Genomic DNA, 26883 nt, shown 5'->3' with positions numbered 1-26883 from the left:
GGAGATTATAACAGAACATGGCCAAGATGTTAAAATGTTCATAAATGACCAGCAGGGTCAAATAATAATAATCACAGTAGTTGTCGAGGGTGCAGCAAGTCAGCACCTCAGGAGTAAATGTCAGTTGGCTTTTCATAGCCGATCATTAAGAGTATCTCTACCGCTCCTGCTGTCTCTAGAGAGTTGAAAACAGCAGGTCTGGGACAGGTAGCACGTCCGGTGAACAGGTCAGGGTTCCATAGCCGCAGGCAGAACAGTTGAAACTGGAGCAGCAGCACGGCCAGGTGGACTGGGGACAGCAAGGAGTCATCATGCCAGGTAGTCCTGAGGCATGGTCCTAGGGCTCAGGTCCTCTGAGAGAGAGAAAGAAAGAGAGAAAGAGAGAATTAGAGAGAGCATACTTAAATTCACTCAGGACACCGGATAAGACAGGAGAAGTACTCCAGATATAACAAACTGATCCTAGCCCCCCGACACATAAACTACTGCAGCATAAATACTGGAGGCTGAGACAGGAGGGGTCAGGAGACACTGTGGCCCCATCTGATGATACCCCCGGACAGGGCCAAACAGGAAGGATATAACCCCACCCACTTTGCCAAAGCACAGCCCCCACACCACTAGAGGGATACCTTCAACCACCAACTTACCATCCTGAGACAAGGCCGAGTATAGCCCACAAAGATCTCCGCCACGGCACAACCCAAGGGGGGGTGCCAAACCAGACAGGAAGATCACGTCAGTGACTCAACCCACTCAAGTGACGCACCCCTCCTAGGGACGGCATGAAAGAGCATGGGAATGGGAGAAACTACCCAAATACAGGTGTGCTAAGCTTGTAGCGTCATACCCAAGAAGGCTCGAGGCTGTACTTGCTGCCAAAGGTGCTTCAACAAAGTATTGAGTACAGGGTATTAATAATTTTATGTAAATGTGATATTTCAGTGTTTAAAAAAAATTATAATCTAGTAACATGTTTTTCATGTTTTTATGGGGTATTGTGTGTAGATTGATGAGGGGAGAAAAACAATTGAATCCATTTTAGAATAAGGCTGTAACGTAACAAAATGTGGGAAAAGTCAAGGGGTCTGAATACTTTCCCGAAGCCACTGTACCCTCTCCCTTGTTATTGCTAGTGTCAACAGATTCAAATCCATCCTCTGCCTCCCTTTCAACCTTCTCTCTCTTTCCCTCCAATCCTCCTCACTGAACTAATTACCGACTCCTTCTGAAAATATTAAACTTTTCCAAGCCGAAATCTCTTTTTAGTCTCCTCGAGAGACATGCTACGCCCTGTACTCCCTCCACTTCCTCTGATCACAATGCGTCTGTTAATCGTCTACACCTGTCTGGAAATGTGGGCACAAACAGAATGCGGATAAGATCAGGACAAAGGATGCATGTTAGCACCAGGTATAAAGTGGGCTAGAGTGTCACACTGTGTGTGTGCAGTCACAATGTCCTCTTTCTCCCACGCATGGGCTCCCATACAAGCACTGTGGGGGTTTTCAACCAGTATCATTGTCTACCATTTCATGCGTGCATGTGTGTATATGGAGGGGGCGGATTTGTGTGTTTCCGGGCTTGTGCAATACTTTGTGTTCTTTCCTATTGTGTGTTTGTGTTTGTATGTGTGTGTACACAGTATGTGCATACACTGCTATTTTGTGTTTATAAAGCCTGTGTGCTTTGCTATTGTGTGTCTGTGTGTCTATATCAAAATAGGAGAGGTAGAAGAGGGAGGGAGATGTCAGCCCGTGTTCCTGCTCTGTATTTCCGTTCCCGTCAGGTTGTGTGGCACCGTCTCTTTGTTCACGTCGCCGCAGATGGTAGAAGCAAACTCAACAAGCAGGTCAACTAGATACTCAGCAGACCTGTTAACAAATGTAGAACAGACAAAAAGAGCAGCCTCATGCCTTCTTTGTGTTGTAATGTCAGAGGCTTTTTACCAGACGTGTTCCAGCAAGGCAGTAGGTACATTCTCTCTCTCTCTCTCTCTCTCTCTCTCTCTCTCTCTCTCTCTCTCTCTCTCCCTCTCTCCCCATATCTCTCTCTCTCTCTCATTTTCTCTCTCTCTCTCTCTCGCTATCTCTCGCTCTGTCCCCGTCACCTGCAAGGTCGATACACACACAGCAACCTGCTGGACCGGGTGGAAAACAACAACAACCATGTCTGGAACTCGTTTTAAAATGGTGCCCTTAGGCTCTCTCGCTATGATGCCAGTGACAGGGAGCTAGGCTGTGGGTAGCAGTTTGTGCTTGTCTGGTACTATACTGTCAAATAGAGCAGAGTATTATAAGCCCACCCATCCACCTATCACTGAGGTGAGACTGACATGGTGTTGAGGTTCAGGTTGAGGTTTGCCTCCTGTCTTTAGGTTTGGTGTGGGTTTTTCTTTTGTTTGCCTCTTGCTGGGCAAATGTAGTGGTCGCTCATGGTGGGTGTCTTTTAGTTCCCAGTTGTTGTTGCTAGTCAACGTTCAGTGGACACCCCCATGAGTGTTTTTCAGAAACCCTCCTAAAACTCTACCTGTTTCATTTTGCTTGTTGTCAGTGACTCTTTTGTTAGTTCCCCTTTCTGTTTGAGTGACACTTTGTGGTTTTCTTGCTGAGGAACGTCTTTTATTTATTTTATTTTTATTTCACCTTTATTTAACCAGGTAGGCTAGTTGAGAACAAGTTCTCATTTACAACTGCGACCTGGCCAAGATTGTGTGCGTCTGTGTGTGTGTGTGTGTGTGTGTGTGTGCGTCTGTGCATCTGTGTGCCCATGCTGTGTGTGTGTGTGTGTGTGTGTGTGTGTGTGTGTGTGTGTGTGTGTGTGTGTGTGTGTGTGTGTGTGTGTGTGTGTGTGTGTGTGTGTGTGTGTGTGTGTGTGTGTGTGTGTGTGTGTGTGTGTGTGTGTGTGTGTGTGTGTGTGTGTGTGTGTGTGTGCATCTGTGCATCTGTGTGCCCATGCATGCATGAGTGTGTGTGCCTCCATGTGCGTGTGCATGCATTTCAGCTAGGTTAGGAAGGACACTGTACCATTCATTGATATTAATAGTGTTGTTTTTGGTATTTACCCCTATGGACATTTAATTGAATTTGCAGACAATTCCAGCCTGTTGTGTACAGATGTACAAATGTAATGATAATTAGGACCACAATGACCCATTCCTGGAGGACTTTGTGAGACAGTGTGTTGATTCTGTCGCTTAGTTCCAAAAGCTTTGTGGTTTAATGAGTAAAATGTGTGTTCTTTTGTAACTACATCTTACATGGAAAAAGACTACATCTCCTAATACCCTTGTGGCCTGGCAGGAAATGCTGGTGTGTTTTAGGAGATAGCTGCAGGTGGTGGATTCATCCTGGAGGGGGAATGTGATGGAGGAAAATCCCAACTGCTTTGCACAAGGCCAGACTAGTTGATTACCACCCTATGGCATGGTTGAAATAAAGATGTTCATGAAAAAATATACAAATAAAATAGATATGTATATATACCTATATATTTACAAAAATATACAGTGGGGAGAACAAGTATTTGATACACTGCCGATTTTGCAGGTTTTCCTACTTACAAAGCATGTAGAGGTCTGTAATTTTTATCATAGGTACACTTCAACTGTAAGAGACGGAATCTAAAACAAAAATCCAGAAAATCACATTGTATGATTTTTAAGTAATTAATTTGCATTTTATTGCATGACATAAGTATTTGATCACCTACCAACCAGTAAGAATTCCGGCTCTCACAGACCTGTTAGTTTTTCTTTAAGAAGCCCTCCTGTTCTTCACTCATTACCTGTATTAACTGCACCTGTTTGAACTCGTTACCTGTATAAAAGACACCTGTCCACACACTCAATCAAACAGACTCCAACCTCTCCACAATGGCCAAGACCAGAGAGCTGTGTAAGGACATCAGGGATAAAATTGTAGACCTGCACAAGGCTGGGATGGGCTACAGGACAATAGGCAAGCAGCTTGGTGAGAAGGCAACAACTGTTGGCGCAATTATTAGAAAATGGAAGAAGTTCAAGATGACGGTCAATCACCCTCGGTCTGGGGCTCCATGCAAGATCTCACCTCGTGGGGCATCAATGATCATGAGGAAGGTGAGGGATCAGCCCAGAACTACACGGCAGGACCTGGTCAATAACCTGAAGAGAGCTGGGACCACAGTCTCAAAGAAAACCATTAGTAACACACCATGCCGTCATGGATTAAAATCCTGCAGCGCACGCAAGATCCCCCTGCTCAAGCCAGCGCATGTCCAGGCCCGTCTGAAGTTTGCCAATGACCATCTGGATGATCCAGAGGAGGAATGGGAGAAGGTCATGTGGTCTGATGAGACAAAAATAGAGCTTTTTGGTCTAAACTCCACTCGCCGTGTTTGGAGGAAGAAGAAGGATGAGTACAACCCCAAGAACAGCATCCCAACCGTGAAGCATGGAGGTGGAAACATCATTCTTTGGGGATGCTTTTCTGCAAAGGGGACAGGACGACTGCACCGTATTGAGGGGAGGATGGATGGGGCCATGTATCGCGAGATCTTGGCCAACAACCTCCTTCCCTCAGTAAGAGCATTGAAGATGGGTCGTGGCTGGTTCTTCCAGCATGACAACGACCCAAAACACACAGCCAGGGCAACTAAGGAGTGGCTCCGTAAGAAGCATCTCAAGGTCCTGGAGTGGCCTAGCCAGTCTCCAGACCTGAACCCAATAGAAAATCTTTGGAGGGAGCTGAAAGTCCGTATTGCCCAGCGACAGCCCCGAAACCTGAAGGATCTGGAGAAGGTCTGTATGGAGGAGTGGGCCAAAATCCCTGCTGCAGTGTGTGCAAACCTGGTCAAGAACTACAGGAAACGTATGATCTCTGTAATTGCACACAAAGGTTTCTGTACCAAATATTAAGTTCTGCTTTTCTGATGTATCAAATACTTATGTCATGCAATAAAATGCAAATAATTTACTTAAAAATCATACAATGTGATTTTCTGGATTTTTGTTTTAGATTCCGTCTCTCACAGTTGAAGTGTACCTATGATAAAAATTACAGACCTCTACATGCTTTGTAAGTAGGAAAACTTGCAAAATCGGCAGTGTATCAAATACTTGTTCTCCCCACTGTATATGGTGTATTGGAAATTATGCAGACAATTACATTGATGGAAGCTACAATCTATCTGCAGTATTAAAAGCTGATCTACCCCCTAAACAAATATATGTTTTTTAAATTATAATAATTATAATTAAGATGCATATGCAAAAAAGTAACTCATACCTACTGTAAAATATGGTGGTGGATCTTTGATGTTATGGGGCTATTTTGCTTCCACTGGCCCTGGGGCCCTTGTTAAGGTTAATGGCATCATGAACTTTACCCAGTACCAGGATATTTTAGCCAAAAACCTGAAACTTGGCCACAAGTAGATCTTCCACCAAGACAATAACCCCAAGCATACATCAAAATACACAACAAAATTCTTAATTGACCACAGAATCAACATTTTACAATGGCAATCTCAGTCTCCCGACTAGAACCCCATTGAAAACCTGTGGTTTGAATTGAAGAGGGCAGTCAATAAGTGGAGACGAAGGATATCAAGGATCTGTAAAGATTATGTATGGAGGAATGGTCTCAGATCCCTCCCAATGTGCTCTCCAATCTCATAAAGCGTAAGATAAAATTACTCAGTGCTGTTATCCTCACAAGGGGAGAGTGCCAAGTTTTGAAAACAGGGGTGCCAATCATTTTTACCGCTATCTTTTTCAGAACAAAAATTTGATTGCCTGTTGAACAAAATCTCTTTCTTTGAGCAATTTTATTAGCATAAAATAATATAATTTTACATTTGAGCATACAATATGGGTCAGTATTTGTATTATTTATTTTATACAGTCTTTTTTGCTCATCTTTATCAAGGGTGCCAATCATTTCGGAGGTGACTGTATTTGCAGAAAGCTGGTGTTCTCCAATATGTGGAACTCGAATGATGGTGATCTGGTGTAGAAAGCTAACATTAATACTATAGAAATCTGCTGTTCTAAAACCTGGCCATTCAAGATAGAGTGTGCTTGACAACAGAAAGCTAGCTACTACTCTGGTGTCCTTTTAGAAAGACACCAGTATAGAAAGCTGGTGTTGCGCTGTGCCAAGCTGTTGTTCAAGAATGTTAAGCTTAAATTCTAGTATAGAAATCTGATGTTCAGCTATAGAAAGATGGTGCTCTACCGGTGCTGTGGTGGCAGCATGCTGCTTGGCCAGTACGGGATCTGGTCTCCAGGGAAACGGCAGGTAGAGAGAGAGAGAGAGAGACAGAGACAGAGAACGTGAGCAGGCCTGCGTACGTTGTGATGAGGAGTGGGGAAATGCAAAAGGAAGTGTTAACATTTCTGTGGTGTAGGAAGGGGGAGGATTAGGGGGAAACAAAGGCAGGGATTATCTCTGCAAAGGGCTACAATAGCACTACACACACAGCCTCTGCAGAACAGGCCTCTTTGGACCACAGAACAAAGACAGGGTCTCCCACCCACACCCAAAGGGTCTTCCTCCCATCCACTCTCTTCCTCACTCGGAGCCAGCTCAGAAGAACTACAATGCCCAGCTGCTTATGGGAGAGCAACTAGGGACCTGGGATTTAGAGTAATTATTTCTCCTCATTATGGATGTTCCTATTGTTGTGCCTCTCTGAGGAGACAACAGTATGGTCATGTTATCACTGTCCTCTCAGCACGGAGACCAGAACTTCACGTTGGATGTGCACTCATTATAGGGCTTTGTCTGGGGAACATACATGACAATGTGCTCATACGTGAGGTCCATGTCAATGCTGTATTTGGGTGATTTTGCAAATAAGGGTATTTTTGTGTCTCAGGGTTAGATTTTTTATATCAAATGTTCATTTAGACTTTTTTTATTTCACATCCATTAAGTAGACTAAAATATTTCACTGTTTTGCACTGCTTTTGTCTTGTCTCACACCCAGACTTTTGACATTCTGCTATGAATTACACTTAAAAAAGTCTTGAAAATGACCAAATATTTAATACACCTGTTTAAAAAAAGAGTCAAATAAATGGAAACTATATACACAAACTCAGCAAAAAAAGAAATATCCCTTTTTTAGGACCCTGTCTTTCAAAGATAATTCGTAAAAATCCAAATAGCTTCACAGATCTTCATTGTAAAGGGTTTAAACACTGTTTCCCATGCTTGTTCTGTGGAACGGCCGTTAAGACACTATCAGCTTACAGACGGTAGGCAATTAAGGTTATGAAAGTTAATGAAGTTATGAAAACTTAGGACACTAAAGAGGCCTTTATACTGACTCTAAAAAACACCAAAAGAAAGATGCCCAGGGTCCCTGCTCATCTGCGTGAATGTGCCTTAGGCATGCTGCAAGGAGGCATGAGGACTGCAGATGTGGCCGGGGCAAGAAAATTGCAATGTCTGTACTGTAAGATGCCTAAGACAGCACTACAGGGAGACAGGACAGACAGCTGATCGTCCTCGCAGTGGCAGACCACGTGTAACAACACCTGCACAGGATCGGTACATCCGAATATCACACCAGCGGGACAGGTACAGGATGGCAAAAACAACTGCCTGAGTTACACCAGGAACGCACAATCCCTCCATCAGTCCTCAGACTGTCCGCAATAGGCTGAGAGAGGCTGGACTGAGGGCTTGTAGGCCCCCTGTTGTAAGGCAGGTCCCCACCAGACATCACCGGCAACAACGCCGCCTATGGGCACAAACCCACCGTCGCTGGACCAGACAGGACTAGCAAAAAAGTCGCAGTTTTGTCTCACCAGGGGTGATGGTCGGATTCGCGTTTATTGTCGAAGGAATGAGCGTTACACTGAGGCCTGTACTCTGGAGCGGGATCAATTTGGAGGTGGAGGGTCCGTCATTATCTGGGGCGGTGTGCCACAGCATCATCGGACCGAGCTTGTTGTCATTGCAGGCAATCTCAACGCTGTGCATTACAGGGAAGACATCCTCCTCCCTCATGTGGTACCCTTCCTGCAGGCTCATCCTGACATGACCCTCCAGCATGACAATGCCACCAGCCATACTGCTCGTTCTGTGCGTGATTTCCTGCAAGACAGGAATGTCAGTGTTCTGCCATGGCCAGCGAAGAGCCCGGATCTCAATCCCATTGAGCACGTCTGGAACCTGTTGGATCGGAGGGTGAGGGCTAGGGCCATTCCCCCCAGAAATGTCTGGGAACTTGCAGGTTCCTTGGTGGAAGAGTGGGGTAAAATCTCACAGCAAGAACTGGCAATCTGGGGCAGTCCATGAGGAGGAGATGCACTGCAGTACTTAATGCAGCTGGTGGCCACACCAGATACTGACTGTTACTTTTGATTTTGACCCTCCCTTTGTTCACGGACACATTATTCCATTTCTGTTAGTCACATGTCTGTGGAACTTGTTCAGTTTATGTCTCAGTTGTTGAATCTTGTTAAGTTCATACAAATTTTTACACATGTTAAGTTTACTGAAAATAAACGCAGTTGACAGTGAGAGGACGTTTCTTTTTTTGCTGAGTTTATTAGATGAATTAAGCCATTTGTAACTTTTTTTTGCACAAAATACAAAATAGTCTAAGTATTGTGTCATTACCACCACGACAAGCAAAAGTATTTAGGATGCATTGTATGCTCGCTGTTCAACTGGAGTTAACATGCTAGCATCTCTACTGTTTATGATCAAATACTGTAAAAATGTCATTCCCACCACATAATGAACTGTGATGGTAAGGACAGAATGTGGTGGTAATGACAAAATGTATTAGTTCATAAATTTCTACTTAACTTAAGACCTGAAAGGACACACAAATTACATACAATACCAGTCAAAAGTTTGGACACCTACTCATTCAAGGGTTTTTCTATATTTTTACTATTTTCTACATTGTAGAATAATAGTGAAGACATCAAAACTGTGAAATAACACATATGGAATCATATAGTAACCACAAAAGTGTTAAACAAATCAAAATATATTTGACATTTTAGATTCTTCAAAGTAGCCACCCTTTGCCTTGGTGACAGCTTTGCACACTCTCGGCATTCTCTCATTCAGCTTCACCTGGAATGCTTTTCCAACAGTCTTGAAGGAGTTCCCACATATGCTGAGCACTTTTTGGCTGCTTTTCCTTCACTCTGCGGTCAAACTCATCCCAAACCATCTCAATTGGGTTGAGGCCGGGTGATTGTGGAGGCCAGGTCATCTGATGGAGCACTCCATCCCTCTCCTTCTTGGTCAAATAGCCCTTACACAGCCTGGAAGTGTAGAAAAACAAATGATAGTCTCGCTAAACACAAACCAGATGGGATGGCGTATTGCTGCAGAATGCTGTGGTAGCCATGCTGGTTAAGCGTGCCTTGAATTCAAGCACCCCCACACCATCACACCTCCTCCTCCATGCTTCATGGTGGGAACCACACATGCGGAGATAATCCGTTCACCTACTCTGCGTCTCACAAAGACACGGCGGTTGGACCCAAAAATCTCAAATTTGAACTCATCAGAGCAAAGGACAGATTTCCACCGGTCTAATGTCCATTGCTCGTGTTTCTTGGCCCAAGCAAGTCTCTTCTTCTTATTGGTGTCCTTTAGTAGTGTTGTTTTTGCAGCAATTCAACCATGAAGGCCTGATTCACACAGTCTCCTCTGAACAGTTGATGTTGAGATGTGTCTGTTACTTGAATGTGAATCATTTATTTGGGCTGCAATTTCTGAGGCTAGTAACTCTAATGAACTTATCCTCTGCAGCAGAGGTAACTCTGGTCTTCCTTTCTGGTCTTCCTTTCCTGTGGCGGTCCTCATGAATACCACCCCTACCTTGTCACAACGCAACTGATTGGCTCAAATGCATTAAGAGGGAAAGAATTTCCACAATTTAACTCCTCTACGGGATCGGTGTCCCTCTGCCGGGACGGTTGAGCTAACCTGCGCTAATGTGATTAGCATGACGTTGTAAGTAACAAGAAAAATTCCCAGAACATAGACATGTCTTTATTTTTATTTTTTTATTTCACCATTATTTAAGCAGGTAGGCCAGTTGAGAACAAGTTCTCATTTACAACTGCGACCTGGACAAGATAAAGCAAAGCAAAGCAGTGCAACAAAAACAACAACACAGAGTTACACATAAACAAACGTAAAGTCAATAACACAATAGAAACATCTATGTACAGTGTGTGCAAATGTAGAAGAGTAAGGAGGTAAGGCAATAAATAGGCCATAGAGGCAAAATAATTACAATTTAGGATGTGCAGATGATGATGTGCAAGTAGAGATACTGGGGTGCAAAAGAACATGGGAATAAGTAACAATATGGGGATGAGGTAGTTGGGTGTGCTATTTACAGATTGGCTGTGTACAGGTACAGTGATTGGTAAGCTGCTCTGACAGCTGATGCTTAAAGTTAGAGCGGGAGATATAAGACTCCAGCTTCAGGGATTTTTGCAGTTCGTTCCAGTCATTGGCAGCAGAGAACTGGAAGGAACGGCGGCCAAAGGAAGTGTTGGCTTTGGGGATGACCAGTGAAATATACCTGTTGGAGCGTGTGCTACGGGTGGGTGTTGCTATGGTGACCAGTGAGCTGAGATAAGGCGGGGCTTTACCTAGCAAAGACTTATAGATGACCTGGAGCCAGTGAGTTTGGCGACGAATATGTAGCGAGGGCCAGCCGACGAGAGCATACAAGTCGCAGTGGTGGGTAGTATATGGGGCTTTGGTGACAAAACGGATGGCACTGTGATAGACTCCATCCAGTTTGCTGAGTAGAGTGTTGGAGGCTATTTTGTAAAAGACATTGCCAAAGTCAAGGATCGGTAGGATAGTCAGTTTTACGAGGGTATGTTTGGCAGCATGAGTGAAGGAGGCTTTGTTGCGAAATAGGAAGCCGATTCTAGATTTATCGGTTGAAGAGCAGCAATCGGTTGAAGAGCATGCACTTAGTAGCATTTAAAAGCAATTGGAGGCCACGGAAGGAGAGTTGTATGGCATTGAAGCTCGTTTGGAGGTTAGTTATCACAGTGTCCAAAGAAGGGCCAGATGTATACAGAATGGTGTCATCTGCAAAGAGGTGGATCAGAGAATTACCAGCAGCAAGAGCGACATCATTGATATATACAGAGAAAAGAGTTGACCCGAGAATTGAACCCTGTGGCACCCCCATAGAGATTGCCAGAGGTCCGGCCCGAGCCCCTCCGATTTGACACACTGAACTCTATCTGAGAAGTAGTTGGTGAACCAGGCGAGGCAGTCATTGAGAAGCCAAGGCTATTGAGTCTGCCGATAAGAATACGGTGATTGACAGGGTGTTTTTCTATTTCTTTGTGTTTGGCCGGGTGTGGTTCTCAATCAGAGGCAGCTGTCTATCGTTGTCTCTGATTGGGAATCATACTTAGGCAGCCTTTTCCCACCTGTGTTTTGTGGGTAGTTGTTTTCTGTATAGTTTAGTTACCTTACAGAACTGTTCATTTTTCTCTTTGTTATTTTTGTTCAAGTGTTCTGATTTAATAAAATATCATGAACACGTACCACGCTGCGCTTTGGTCTAGTCATTTCCAGGAAGAGGAGCGTGACAACATGTTGTATTATGTTACGACTTTAATTATTTATTTTGAATTGTTCTATAAGATGACCCCTAAATCAACCACAGAGATGACAAGGACATACACTATATATACAAATGTATGTGGACACCCCTTCAAATTAGTGTATTCGGCTATATCAGCCACACCCGTTGCTGAAAGGTGTATAAAATTGAGCACACAGCCATGCAATCTCCATAGACAAACATTGGCAGTAGAATGGTCCATAATAAAGAGCTCAGTGACTTTCAACGTGGCACTGTCGTAGGATGACACCTTTCCAACAAGTCAGTTTGTCAAATTTCTGCCCTGCTAGAGCTGCACCGGTCAACTGTAAGTGCTGTTATTGTGAAGTGGAAAGTTCTATGAGCAATAACGGCTCAGGTAGGCCACACAAGCTCACAGAATGGAACCGCCAAGTGCTGAAGGGCGTAGTGCGTAAAAATCGTCTCTCCTTGGTTGCAACATTCACTACTGAGTTCCAAACTGCCTCTGGAAGCAACGTAAGCAAAATAACTGTTTTTCGGGAGCTTCATGAAATGGGTTTCCATGGCCGAGCAGCCACACACAAGCATAAGACCACCATGCACAATGCCAAGCGTCGGATGGAGTGGTGTAAAGCTAGCCGCCATTGGACTCTGGAACAGTGGAAACACGTTCTCTGGAGTGATGAATCACGCTTTACCATCTGGCAGTCCGATGGACGGATCTGGGTTTGGCGGATGCCAGGAGAACGCTACCTGCCCCAATGCAGAGTGCCAACTGTAATGTTTGGTGGAGGAGGAATAATGGTCTGGGGCTGTTTTTCATGGTTCGGTCTTGTCCCCTTTGTTCCAGTAAAGAGGAAATCTTTAACGCTACAGCATACAATGACATTCTAGACGATTCTGTGCTTCCAACTTTGTGGCAACAGTTTTGGGGAAGGCCCTTTTTCAGGATGACAATGCCCCTATGCACAAAGCGAGGTCTATACAGAAACGGTTTGTCGAGATTGGTGTGGAAGAACTTGACTGGCCTGCACAGAGCCCTACCTTAACTGTTCTATATCTACAATCAAATTAAACATGTACTACTGTGACATTAAAATGTTTAATGGTATTTTATATGAAATGTCATTTCCACCACACTCTGTCATTACCACAACGCTAAGTCATTACCATCAAGTTGTATTAAATTACAATCGATATTGATCATTTTTCCTATAATGTGAACCTTATATGCTTGTTCTTAAGATAATTCCTGAAATAATGTAAAATATTATGATTTAGATTTTGAAAATAGATGTTTCTGAGTATCATCAAACATTTAAACATGACAATCATGAAAACATATTATTAAGAAAACTTCCAAATAGTTACAAAAACATGAAAAAAATGAAATTCATGTGAAATGGTATATAAAATACCTTAATTTCCTGTTCCAACTAAAATAGCAAATTGTATGACGTAGTGGTAATGCCGTTTCCCTCGGGTATTTGGGGAAACCGATAAAAATGTTTATATTCTTAAATAGTATGTTCTCAGCCACTATTAGATCTTGTTTCCAGACAGAGTGAAGAAAATATTCAGATAGATAAAAAGCCGTTTCAAGAGGTTTCATTTGCAAAATCCACCATTCCTACTTGCGTTCATTTGAAGGGTGTACAGTACAATGATGCATTCATGGACCCTTCATGTACTTTTCTGTACTTCTCAGAGAGTAATCAATGGTTGATTTATTGATTGACAGTAGTTTTTTATGAAGTCACTTCAAGTGGCTGGGAATAGATTGGAACGGTGATATGAGTTAGAGGAGGGAAAGACCTTGCTGATAGGTCGAAAAAGTGAGACAGATGGACAGAAATGAACGGGTTACGTACAGCATATGATGGAGGACAAAGCAGCAGAAGCAAGAGGAAGGGATAAAAGGACGGTGGAGACGGACGGAGGGAGGGAGGAGGGGGAGACGGAGAGAGAGCGCCCGTTCGTCTGAGGAGATGTTTTAAATTCTGGAGCCGAATGTCCCTCCATCTGTTATTGTGGTGGTGGGTTCTGACTCAGTGATTTCTGTGATTGGCCCCAGCAAGTGCCAGAAGAGACAGACAGAATGAAGAACTCAGACTCTGCAGACTGACTGCTCTACTGGCTGGCTGCTACTGCTGAGGAGGACCACTGGGCCGGTCAGACCAGACGACTGGAGCTGCCCTCTTCTGGACACTGGGTGATATGACACACAGGCAGAATACTGCTAACCAACTGGTAGTAGCTTTAACCTTTTGTAAAGGAAGCCTATGAAAGCTCAGTTGGACGGTGTTAAGTCAAAGCCAGCTCGTTTTTGGGGCTTAACTAACTGCAGATGTCACTCTGGGGATGTTATCAAACCTCTTTTAGCAGTCATGCACAGTGTTCATGTAACAGTATTGCTTCCCTTCCTTTCCTAGCCCCAACCTGGGCTTGAACCAGGTACCCTCTACACACATCGTCAACAGACACCCTCCAAGCATTGTTACCTATCACCCCACAAATGCCGCGGCAAGAGAAATAACCACTTTAAGGTCTCAGAGTGAGTGACGTCGTTGATTGAAACGCTACTAGGACGCACCGCTAACTAGCTAGCCCCCCCCCCCCCCCCCCCCGTTACTTTAAGGGCCCAATATCATTCCAGCCTACTGTATGTCACCCAGACATAGTGTTGAGAGGTCAATAAACAGGTGTTGTGTGCCTCAATTCGCTGCCGCCGTAATCACAGACATCAACGCCGTGTGTTCTGTCGAGTGGCCTAGTTTGACATTCACACAGATTGTGTAGTGCTCTCATGATCACCTCAGACAACAATGTGTTGTGCTGAGTGCCCTTAATGTCACACTGGCCGGCTAGGTGGCTGGGTGGAAGTCTGGACTGGAGGACCCTAACTCATTGCAGCAATCAGACAGGTGGCTGGGCAGGCCAGGCTCTATGGTGTGGTGTGTAGTTTAGTTGGCTCAACGCAGCATGCCAAGGCTGGTCCCTGGCGTGCTGTCATTCCTCTAAAAATAACATGACTTTGAGTGATTAAACCGCTCCCCTCTGGAACAGAGCAAACAGAACAGTTCTGAATATTAAAGATGCTAATCGCCTCACGCTGAGCTTTTCATAAGCGTTTTCTTTTTTTTTCACGAGGTTCACAAATGAGAGAGAGAGAGAGAGAGAGAGAGAGAGAGAGAGAGAGAGAGAGCGGTCCTTGTACCCGCCAGGCTCGCAGTAGCATCACAGACAGAGATTAAACACACGGCACCGATGATCCATCAGGCAGAATTATGTTAGGTCACTTGTACAGTACGGTAATACTGTCAGCTAGTGGATAATGTACAGTGTGAAGGGTTGGCGGCGTGCAGCTGCAGCTGTTCTACATCACACAGTGTTGATACTGCTCGACCTTAGTTGGTAGCGTCGCCGTCGGTGACTCGTCCCACGCCATGGAGATTGCGTCGGAGACATTAAAGCAGTGATATTGGCACTGTTGGACTGTGCTGTGTTGCAGTAGTTCGACTGTGTCCATGTGTCTGTCTCTGCACTGTGTGGGCTGACCTGGACTTACCTGTGCTGTACTGTGCTGATCTCACTATGCTCATCCAGTCTCAGTAAGCGGCTTGGCTCCAGCCACCAGCATAGATGATATCCCCCCCCCCCCCAGCCCCCCTTCCCTCATCTCTCAGTCTGATTTATGGCCTGTTTGTATAGCCATCCATCTGAGCCAACACACAGGAAGGGAAGACACAGGAAGACGCATTGCTGTTTTGGAGCAGGGAGGGACTGCATTAAGCTGCTAGAGGAGAGATACAGGCCCAGATAAATGGAGCCCTACTGGGGCAGAGGAGGAACATTGAAGAAGAGAGAGAAACAGAGTACTGAGATGAATACAGGGAAACAGAGTAATGTAATGAAGACAGAGAAACAGAGTAATGTAATGAAGACAGAGAAACAGAGTAATGTGATGAAGACAGAGAAACAGAGTAATGTGATGAAGACAGAGAAACAGAGTACTGAGATGAAGACAGGGAAACAGAGTAATGTGATGAAGACAGAGAAACAGAGTAATGTGATGAAGACAGAGAAACAGAGTAATGTGATGAAGACAGAGAAACAGAGTAATGTGATGAAGACAGAGTAACAGCGTAATGTGACGAAGACAGAGAAACAGAGTAATGTGATGAAGACAGAGAAACAGAGTAATGTGATGAAGACAGAGTAACAGAGTAATGTGATGAAGACAGAGAAACAGAGTAATGTGATGAAGACAGAGAAACAGAGTAATGTGATGAAGACAGAGTAACAGCGTAATGTGACGAAGACAGAGAAACAGAGTAATGTGATGAAGACAGAGAAACAGAGTAATGTGATGAAGACAGAGAAACAGAGTAATGTGACGAAGACAGAGAAACAGAGTAATGTGATGAAGACAGAGTAACAGAGTAATGTGATGAAGACAGAGTAACAGAGTAATGTGACGAAGACAGAGAAACAGAGTAATGTGATGAAGACAGAGTAACAGAGTAATGTGATGAAGACAGAGAAACAGAGTAATGTGATGAAGACAGAGTAACAGCGTATTGTGATGAAGACAGAGAAACAGAGTAATGTGATGAAGACAGAGAAACAGAGTAATGTGATGAAGACAGAGTAACAGCGTAATGTGACGAAGACAGAGAAACAGAGTAATCAAATCAAATCAAATCAAATTTTATTAGTCACATACACATGGTTAGCAGATGTTAATGCGAGTGTAGCGAAATGCTTGTGCTTCTAGTTCCGACAATGCAGTAATAACCAACAAGTAATCTAACCTAACAATTCCACAACTACTACCTTATACACACACACAAGTGTAAAGGGATAAAGAATATGTACATAAAGATATATGAATGAGTGGTGGTACAGAACGGCATGGCAAGATGCAGTAGATGGTATAGAGTACGGTATATACATATGAGATGAGTACTGTAGGGTATGTAAACATAAAGTGGCATAGTTTAAAGTGGCTAGTGGTACATGTATTACATAAAGATGGCAAGATGCAGTAGATGATGTAGAGTACAGTATATACATATGAGATGGGTAATGTAGGGTATGTAAACATTATATTAAGTGGCATTGTTTAAAGTGGCTAGTGGTACATTTTTACATAATTTCCATCAATTCCCATTTTTAAAGTGGCTGGAGTTGAGTCAGTATGTTGGCAGCGGCCGCTAAATGTTAGTGATGGCTGTTTAACAGTCTGATGGCCTTGAGATAGAAGCTGTTTTTCAGTCTCTCGGTCCCTGCTTTGATGCACCTGTACTGACCTCGCCTTCTGGATGATAGCGGGGTGAACAGGCAGTGGCTTGGGTGGTTGTTGTCCTTGATGATCTTTATGGCCTTCCTGTGACATCGGGTGGTGTAGGTGTCCTGGAGGGCAGGTAGTTTGCTCCCGGTGATGCGTTCTGCAGACCTCACTACCCTCTGGAGAGCCTTACGGTTGTGGGCGGAGCAGTTGCCGTACCAGGCGGTGATACAGCCCGACAGGATGCTCTCGATTGTGCATCTGTAGAAGTTTGTGAGTGCTTTTGGTGACAAGCCGAATTTCTTCAGCCTCCTGAGGTTGAAGAGGCGCTGCTGCGCCTTCTTCACAACGCTGTCTGTGTGGGTGGACCAATTCAGTTTGTCCGTGATGTGTACACCGAGGAACTTAAAACTTTCCACCTTCTCCACTACTGACCCGTCGATGTGGATAGGGGGTGCTCCCTCTGCTGTTTCCTGAAGTCCACAATCATCTCCTTTGTTTTGTTGACGTTGAGTGTGAGGTTATTTTCCTGACACCACACTCCGAGGGCCCTCACCTCCTCCCTGTAGGCCGTCTCGTCGTTGTTGGTAATCAAGCCTACCACTGTAGTGTCATCCGCAAACTTGATGATTGAGTTGGAGGCGTGCATGGCCACGCAGTCGTGGGTGAACAGGGAGTACAGGAGAGGGCTCAGAACGCACCCTTGTGGGGCCCCAGTGTTGAGGATCAGCGGGGTGGAGATGTTGTTACCTACCCTCACCACCTGGGGGCGGCCCGTCAGGAAGTCCAGGACCCAGTTGCACAGGGCGGGGTCGAGACCCAGGGTCTCGAGCTTGATGACGAGTTTGGAGGGTACTATGGTGTTAAATGCTGAGCTGTAATCGATGAACAGCATTCTCACATGGGTATTCCTCTTGTCCAGATGGGTTAGGGCAGTGTGCAGTGTGGTTGCGATTGCGTCGTCTGTGGACCTATTGGGTCGGTAAGCAAATTGGAGTGGGTCTAGGGTGTCCGGTAGGGTGGAGGTGATATGGTCCTTGACTAGTCTCTCAAAGCACTTCATGATGACGGAAGTGAGTGCTACGGGGCGGTAGTCGTTTAGCTCAGTTACCTTAGCTTTCTTGGGAACAGGAACAATGGTGGCCCTCTTGAAGCATGTGGGAACAGCAGACTGGGATAAGGATTGATTGAATATGTCCGTAAACACACCAGCCAGCTGGTCTGCGCATGCTCTGAGGACGCGGCTGGGAATGCCGTCTGGGCCTGCAGCCTTGCGAGGGTTAACACGTTTAAATGTTTTACTCACCTCGGCTGCAGTGAAGGAGAGCCCGCAGGTTTTGGTAGGGGGCCGTGTCAGTGGCACTGTATTGTCCTCAAAGCGGGCAAAAAAGTTGTTTAGCCTGTCTGGGAGCAAGACATCCTGGTCCGCGACGGGGCTGGTTTTCTTCTTGTAATCCGTGATTGACTGTAGACCCTGCCACATACCTCTTGTGTCTGAGCTGTTGAATTGCGACTCGATTTTGTCTCTGTACTGGGACTTAGCCTGTTTGATTGCCTTGCGGAGAGAATAGCTACACTGTTTGTATTCGGTCATGCTTCCGGTCACCTTGCCCTGGTTAAAAGCAGTGGTTCGCGCTTTCAGTTTCACGCGAATGCTGCCGTCAATCCACGGTTTCTGGTTTGGGAATGTTTTAATCGTTGCTGTGGGTACGACATCGTCAATGCACTTCCTAATGAACTCGCTCACCGAGTCAGCATATTCGTCAATATTGTTGTTGGACGCAATGCGGAACATATTCCAATCCGCGTGATCGAAGCAGTCTTGAAGCGTGGATTCAGATTGGTCGGACCAGCGTTGAACAGACCTGAGCGCGGGAGCTTGTTGTTTTAGTTTCTGTTTGTAGGCTGGAATCAACAAAATGGAGTCGTGGTCAGCTTTTCCGAAAGGGGGGCGGGGGAGGGCCTTATATGCGTCGCGGAAATTAGTATAACAATGATCTAGGGTTTTTCCAGCCCTGGTAGCACAATCGATATGCTGATAGAATTTAGGGAGTTTTGTTTTTAGATTAGCCTTGTTAAAATCCCCAGCTACGATGAATGCAGCCTCAGGGTGTGTGGTTTCCAGTTTACAAAGAGTCAGATAAAGTTCGTTCAGGGCCATCGATGTGTCTGCTTGGGGGGGAATATATACGGCTGTGATTATGATTGAAGAGAATTCCCTTGGTAGATAATGCGGTCGACATTTGATTGTGAGGAGTTCTAGATCAGGTGAACAGAATGACTTGAGTTCCTGTGTGTTGTTATGATGATCACACCACGTCTCGTTAATCATAAGGCATACCCCCCCGCCCCTCTTCTTACCGGAAAGATGTTTGTTTCTGTCGGCGCGATGCATGAAGAAACCAGCTGGCTGCACCGACTCCGTTAGCGTCTCTTGAGTTAGCCATGATTCCGTGAAGCAGAGCACGTTGCAATCCCTGATGTCTCTCTGGAATGCTACCCGTGCTCGGATTTCATCAACCTTATTGTCAAGAGACTGGACATTGGCGAGTAGTATGCTAGGGAGTGGAGCGCGATGTGCCCGTCTCCGAAGCCTGACCACGAGACCGCCTCGTTTGCCCCTTTTACGGCGTCGCACAGGGTCGCCGGCTGGGATCAGATCCATTGTATTGGGTGGAAGCCAAAACACTGGATCCGTTTCGGGAAAGTCATATTCCTGGTAGGAACGATGATGAGTTGACGTTAATCGTATATTCAGTAGTTCCTCCCGACTGTATGTAATGAAACCTAAGATTACCTGGGGTACCGATGTAAGAAATAACACATAAAAAAACAAAATACTGCATATTTTCCAAGGAACGCGAAGCGAGGCGGCCATCTCTTTTCGGCGCCGGAAGTAGGAGTGTGATGAAGACAGAGTAACAGAGTAATGTGATGAAGACAGAGAAACAGAGTAATGTGATGAAGACAGAGTAACAGCGTAATGTGACGAAGACAGAGAAACAGAGTAATGTGATGAAGACAGAGAAACAGAATACTGTGATGAAGACAGAGAAACAGAGTACTGTGATGAAGACAGAGAAACAGAGTAATGTGATGAAGACAGAGAAACAGAGTAATGTGATGAAGACAGAGAAACAGAATACTGTGATGAAGACAGAGAAACAAAGTAATGTGATGAAGACAGAGAAACAGAGTAATGTGATGAAGACAGAGAAACAGAGTAATGTGATGAAGACAGAGAAACAGAGTACTGTGATGAAGACAGAGAAACAGAGTAATGTGATGAAGACAGAGAAACAGAGTACTGAGATGAATACAGGGAAACAGAGTACTGTGATGAAGACAGAGAAACAGAGTACTGTGACGAAGACAGAGAAACAGAGTAATGTGATGAAGACAGAGTACTGAGCGAACAGAGCTGTGGATTACGCAGGAGGAGAGAAAATGGAATTCTCTGAGGGACGAGGGAGAGATTTTTACGGACCGATTGACTACTGAAAGTAAAATGAGTCAGACGGATGAAGGGATGGACAGATCACAGATCATCGGGAAGGAAGGGCAGAGAACGAGGGAGGAACCATTCTTCATATGCAGCGCCGTGGACATGGGCACTAAACTTTTACTTCCTCATTCATCATGACCTTTCCTCCTCTGCTATAATGACTGTGTCCTTGAAGGGACGTCACAGTGAGAGAAACACATCGATAGACTACAACCGTTTGGCATTGATGGTCAGCCAAATAAGAAAGATGCCACTTTAGACCAAAAACAACAACTTGTAAAGGTTTTATATCTTCATAAGCTCGCATAGACACTTCACAAATCATTTATAAGCAAAGTCATACTACATAAAAGGTGACATAAAATGGTATTCTTTACATGTAGGCTAACCCTTCAGGCATATTTGCAGGCAAATTCAAAAGCGGTGGAGAATCTGAGGGTAATTGTTTAGCCAGCAGCTCTCCGTCGTTGATTCCTAATTGAAAACCGTTGTAGTGGACGATAAATACTTAACAATGTCCTTTAGCTAGGTTGACCCGTGCTTTGTATGCACAGCACCACACCGCCACCCAACTGATGGAGTCTCCTTTAATTCACTTTGTGGCAATCATTTCGTTAGACTAATTAGCTCCGTTGTGTGTGTCATTGTTTCAGTGGTTCACCATCTCCTTAGGAGGGACTGTATGAAATGAATAGTCATTCGGGTGATTAAGGTGTTGGATGTTCAATGTTCAGTACACAAGCACATGGGTACATAATTAGTCATGTTATTATGTTTTACTAATGAGGTATAGTGATATCATAGCCATTATGCCATACTTTAAAAGGCTACACGAGGTAGTGGAGGATACTCTTTGCTGAGAGTAGGAGGGTTTATGTCTGGCTAGCTGTGAGTGGGAGGGTCTTAGTGATAGGGGGTGGACCCCCAGACAGAAAATAGGACACTTCTGTCTCTAACGAGAGTTTTTGACTTTCCTGTCTTTTAGGAGAACAAAACCCTCTCCTGATGTGCTTGGGGAATACGGCTCCTTTGATGTTGTACCAGAAATGAAAGTCCTCTTAGTGGGAGTCTAAATAGGGCTTGTAATTTTCGAGCCCAGGGACTGTGTGGCTGGTTGGATAATTCTGGGACGGGAACCAGATCGCCCCCTAGAGGCGTGCTGGGGATTGAAGTGGGAGCAGAGAGGATACCTAAATACAGTACTAAGGCATGGGCACCATGCAGAAACACATAGAAGAGACTACCTCTCTAGAGCCTCACTCTGTTTTGCCACTGGGTGACTTAATACTGTCACCCATAAGCCTCTGCACATAGACAGTAGTACTCCATGTTATAATCCCTTTGCAATTAGCTATGTCAGACCTGTTGTATAACCATTAATAGTTAAGAGGAAAAAACATGCCAATAAAGAAAGCAACACTGCACTGAACTTAGCTAGCCACGAAAATGCCTTTGACAGAAATTCCTTGTCCTTTTGGTTTGGAAAAGTTTAATATTACTCAACATATTCATGATATTCACTGGCCCTACCTTCTCCAATCCAAAAAACTAACTGTCCGCACCTCCTGGAATAACAGGGTTGTAATCATGGTTTCTTTTTCCATTTGCAACACACATTTCAACAACACTAGCTAGTCTAAATGTGTGTAGCGCACAATTTTGCTACCGTACATGGTCTGAAATTGTACCAATTTAGCTTTCGCCTTACAGAAATGCCATTTCCCCTGACAGTTGGGACAAATGTGTAAGCCCATTGAGGAGCATGCTGAGCTTGGCACCAGCCACTGACTCTTGAATTATACAGTCTATGAACAGCAGTCAGCGCACTCAGTGTTTTCCCTAGAGAGCAGATTGGCTCTGTAAGGCGGTTTCCCACAAACACACACACACACACTCTGACATCTACACACTGACCCAGCAGAGCCTTGTATTGACCTTTGACCCTGACCTCTGATTCCTGTGTGTTTCCTGTGTAGAGGCTAGCCAGAGAGGCGGAGCAGCTGCAGACAATGTATCCCTGGCAGGACGGGATCAAGGTAAAATCAGAACCTTCTCTCTCTGTATATCTCTCTCTCTCTGTATCTATCTCTCTCTGTATAGATCTCTCTCTCTGTATATCTCTCTTTGTATATCTCTCTCTGTGTATATATCTCTCTGTATATCTCTCTCTGTATATATCTCTCTCTGTATATATATCTCGCTCTATGTATATCTCTCTCTGTATATCTATCTCTGTATATCTCTGTATATATCTCTCTCTGTATATCTATCTCTGTATATCTCTCTGTATATATATCTCTCTGTATACCTTTCTCTGTATAGATCTCTCTCTCTCTCTCTCTGTATATCTCTCTCTGTATATATCTCTTTGTATATCTCTTTCTGTGTATATATCTCTCTGTATATCTCTCTCTGTATATATCTCTCTATCTGTATATATATCTCTCTCTCTGTATATATATATATATATCTCTCTATATATATATACAGTGGGGAGAACAAGTATTTGATACACTGCCGATTTTGCAGGTTTTCCTACTTACAAAGCATGTAGAGGTCTGTAATTTTTATCATAGGTACACTTCAACTGTGAGAGGCGGAATCTAAAACAAAATTCCAGAAAATCACATTGTATGATTTTTAAGTAATTAATTTGCATTTTATTGCATGACATAAGTATTTGATACATCAGAAAAGCAGAACTTAAATATTTGGTACAGAAACCTTTGTTTGCAATTACAGAGATCATACGTTTCCTGTAGTTCTTGACCAGGTTTGCACACACTGCAGCAGGGATTTTGGCCCACTCCTCCATACAGACCTTCTCCAGATCCTTCAGGTTTCGGGGCTGTCGCTGGGCAATACAGACTTTCAGCTCCCTCCAAAGATTTTCTATTGGGTTCAGGTCTGGAGACTGGCTAGGCCACTCCAGGACCTTGAGATGCTTCTTACGGAGCCACTCCTTAGTTGCCCTGGCTGTGTGTTTCGGGTCGTTGTCATGCTGGAAGATCCAGCCACGACCCATCTTCAATGCTCTTACTGAGGGAAGGAGGTTGTTGGCCAAGATCTCGCGATACATGGCCCCATCCATCCTCCCCTCAATACGGTGCAGTCATCCTGTCCCCTTTGCAGAAAAGCATCCCCAAAGAATGATGTTTCCACCTCCATGCTTCACGGTTGGGATGGTGTTCTTGGGGTTGTACTCATCCTTCTTCTTCCTCCAAACACGGCGAGTGGAGTTTAGACCAAAAAGCTCTATTTTTGTCTCATCAGACCACATGACCTTCTCCCATTCCTCCTCTGGATCATCCAGATGGTCATTGGCAAACTTCAGATGGGCCTGGACATGCGCTGGCTTGAGCAGGGGGACCTTGCGTGCGCTGCAGGATTTTAATCCATGATGGCGTAGTGTGTTACTAATGGTTTTCTTTGAGACTGTGGTCCCAGCTCTCTTCAGGTCATTGACCAGGTCCTGCCGTGTAGTTCTGGGCTGATCCCTCACCTTCCTCGTGATCATTGATGCCCCACGAGGTGAGATCTTGCATGGAGCCCCAGACCGAGGGTGATTGACCGTCATCTTCAACTTCTTCCATTTTCGAATAATTGCGCCAACAGTTGTTGCCTTCTCACCAAGCTGCTTGCCTATTGTCCTGTAGCCCATCCCAGCCTTGTGCAGGTCTGCAATTCTATCCCTGATGTCCTTACACAGCTCTCTGATCTTGGCCATTGTGGAGAGGTTGGAGTCTGTTTGATTGAGTGTGTGGACAGGTGTCTTTTATACAGCTAATGAGTTCAAACAGGTGCAGTTAATACAGGTATTGAGTGGAGAACAGGAGGGTTTCTTAAAGAAAAACGAACAGGTCTGTGAGAGCCGGAATTCTTACTGGTTGGTAGGTGATCAAATACTTATGTCATGCAATAAAATGCAAATTAATTACTTAAAAATCAAACAATGTGATTTTCTGGATTTTTGTTTTAGATTCCGTCTCTCACAGTTGAAGTGTACCTATGATAAAAATTACAGACCTCTACATGCTTTGTAAGTAGGAAAACCTGCAAAATCGTCAGTGTATCAAATACTTGTTCTCCCCACTGTATATATATATATATATATCTGTATATATAGCTCTCTCTCTCTCTCTGTGTATATATATCTTTCTCTCTCTGTATATATATCTCTCTCTGTATGTATATCTCTCTCTGTATCTCTCTCTATATATATATATATATATATATATATATATGTATATATATTGTAACGGCTGTCCTCCTCCTCTTCATCCGAAGAGGAGGAGTAGGGATTTGACCAAAGCGCAGCGTGGTAATTAGACATAATGATATTTATTTAAACAAGACGAAACACGAAGAACACTTGAAATGATTACAAAACAACAAAACGACGTAGACAGACCTGAATATGTGAACTTACATAAAACATGAAGAACGCACGAACAGGAACAGACTACATACACTAACGACAACGAAACAGTCCCGTGTGGTGCGACATACACAGACACGGAAGACAATCACCCACCAACAAACAGTGTGAAAACACCTACCTTAATATGGCTCTCAATCAGAGGAAATGAAAACCACCTGCCTCTAATTGAGAGCCATATCAGGTCACCCTTAAACCAACATAGAAACAGAAAACATAGACTGCCCACCCAAACTCACGTCCTGACCAGCTAACACATACACAAACTAACAGAAAACAGGTCAGGAACGTGACATAACCCCTCCCTCAAGGTGCGAACTCCGGACGCACCACCAAAAAGTCTAGGGGAGGGTCTGGGTGGGCATCAATCCACGGTGGCGGCTCAGGCTCTGGGCGTGGTTCCCACCCCACCATAGTCACTACCCGCTTATGTCTCCCCCTTAGAATGACCACCCTCATCTTACACCCACTTAATTTTAATGGTACCCTTAATATAAGGGGCAGCACCGGGACAAGGGGCAGCACCAGGATAAGGGGCAGCTCCGGACTGAGGGACGGCAGCTCCGGACTGAGGGACGGCAGCTCCGGACTGAGGGACGGCAGCTCCGGACTGAGGGACGGCAGCTCCGGACTGAGGGACGGCGGATCCTGGCTGGCTGGCTCTGGCGGATCCTGGTTGGCTGGCTCTGGCGGATCCTGGTTGGCTGGCTCTGGCGGATCCTGGTTGGCTGGCTCTGGCGGATCCTGGCTGGATGACGGCTCTGGCGGATCCTGGCTGGATGACGGCTCTGGCGGATCCTGGCTGGATGACGGCTCTGGCGGATCCTGGCTGGATGACGGCTCTGGCGGATCCTGGCTGGATGACGGCTCTGGCGGATCCTGGCTGGATGACGGCTCTGGCGGATCCTGGCTGGATGACGGCTCTGGCTGATCCGGTCTGGCGGAAGGCTCTGGCTGATCCGGTCTGGCGGAAGGCTCTGGCTGATCCGGTCTGGCGGAAGGCTCTGGCTGATCCGGTCTGGCGGAAGGCTCTGGCTGATCCGGTCTGGCGGAAGGCTCTGGCTGATCCGGTCTGGCGGAAGGCTCTGGCTGATCCGGTCTGGCGGAAGGCTCTAGCGGCTCCTGTCTGGCGGACGGCTCTAGCGGCTCCTGTCTGGCGGACGGCTCTAGCGGCTCCTGTCTGGCGGACGGCTCTGTAGGCTCATGGCAGACGGGCGGCTTTGCAGGCTCATGGCAGACGGGCGGCTTTGAAGGCTCAATACAGACGGGCAGTTCATGCGGCGCTTGGCAGACGAACAGTTCAGACAGCGTTGGGCAGACGGGCAGTTCAGGCGCCGTTGGGCAGACGGGCAGTTCAGGCGCCGCTTGGCAGACGGGCAGTTCAGGCGCCGCTTGGCAGACGGGCAGTTCAGGCGCCGCTTGGCAGACGGGCAGTTCAGGCGCCGCTTGGCAGACGGGCAGTTCAGGCGCCGCTTGGCAGACGGCAGACTCTGGCCGACTGAGACGCACTATAGGCCTGGTGCGTGGCGCCGGAACTGGAGGTACCGGGCTGAGGGCACGCACCTCAGGGCGAGTGCGGGGAGAAGGAACAGTGCGTACAGGGCTCTGGAGACGCACAGGTAGCTTAGTGCGTGGTGCCGGAACTGGAGGCACCGGGCCGGAGACACACACCACAGGAAGAGTGCGTGGAGGAGGAATTGGGCTCTGGAGACGCACTGGAAGCCTGGTGCGTGGTGTAGGCACTGGTGGTACTGGGCTGGAGCGGGGAGGTAGCGCCGGAAATACCGGACCGTGCAGGCGTACTGGCTCCCTTGAGCACCGAGCCTGCCCAACCTTACCTGGTTGAATACTCCCCGTCGCCCGACCAGTGCGGGGAGGTGGAATAACCTGCACCGGGCTATGTAGGCGAACCGGGGACACCATGCGTAAGGCTGGTGCCATGTAAGCCGGCCCGAGGAGACGCACTGGAGACCAGACGCGTTGAGCCGGCCTCATGACACCTGGCTCAATGCCCAATCTAGCCCTACCAGTGCGGGGAGGTGGAATAACCCGCACCGGGCTATG

The 26883-nt window shown here is 45.7% G+C and overlaps 1 protein-coding gene across 4 annotated transcripts in view; it reads left to right on the top strand.

The window, feature by feature from the left end:
• Positions 1-26883, top strand: part of LOC139535486 (voltage-dependent calcium channel subunit alpha-2/delta-2-like) — a 228217-nt gene that overhangs the window by 84651 nt on the left and 116683 nt on the right. For all 4 annotated transcript variants that reach the window (XM_071334921.1, XM_071334920.1, XM_071334922.1 and 1 more), the window contains exon 4: positions 22358-22417. In XM_071334921.1, the coding sequence (XP_071191022.1) occupies positions 22358-22417 (60 nt within the window). The remainder of the gene's footprint in view (positions 1-22357; positions 22418-26883) is intronic.

Source organism: Salvelinus alpinus, chromosome 12 (assembly GCF_045679555.1).
Source record: "Salvelinus alpinus chromosome 12, SLU_Salpinus.1, whole genome shotgun sequence".
In the NCBI taxonomy this organism is placed as follows: Eukaryota; Metazoa; Chordata; class Actinopteri; order Salmoniformes; family Salmonidae; genus Salvelinus; species Salvelinus alpinus.
This window is presented reverse-complemented; position numbering and strand designations above follow the sequence as displayed.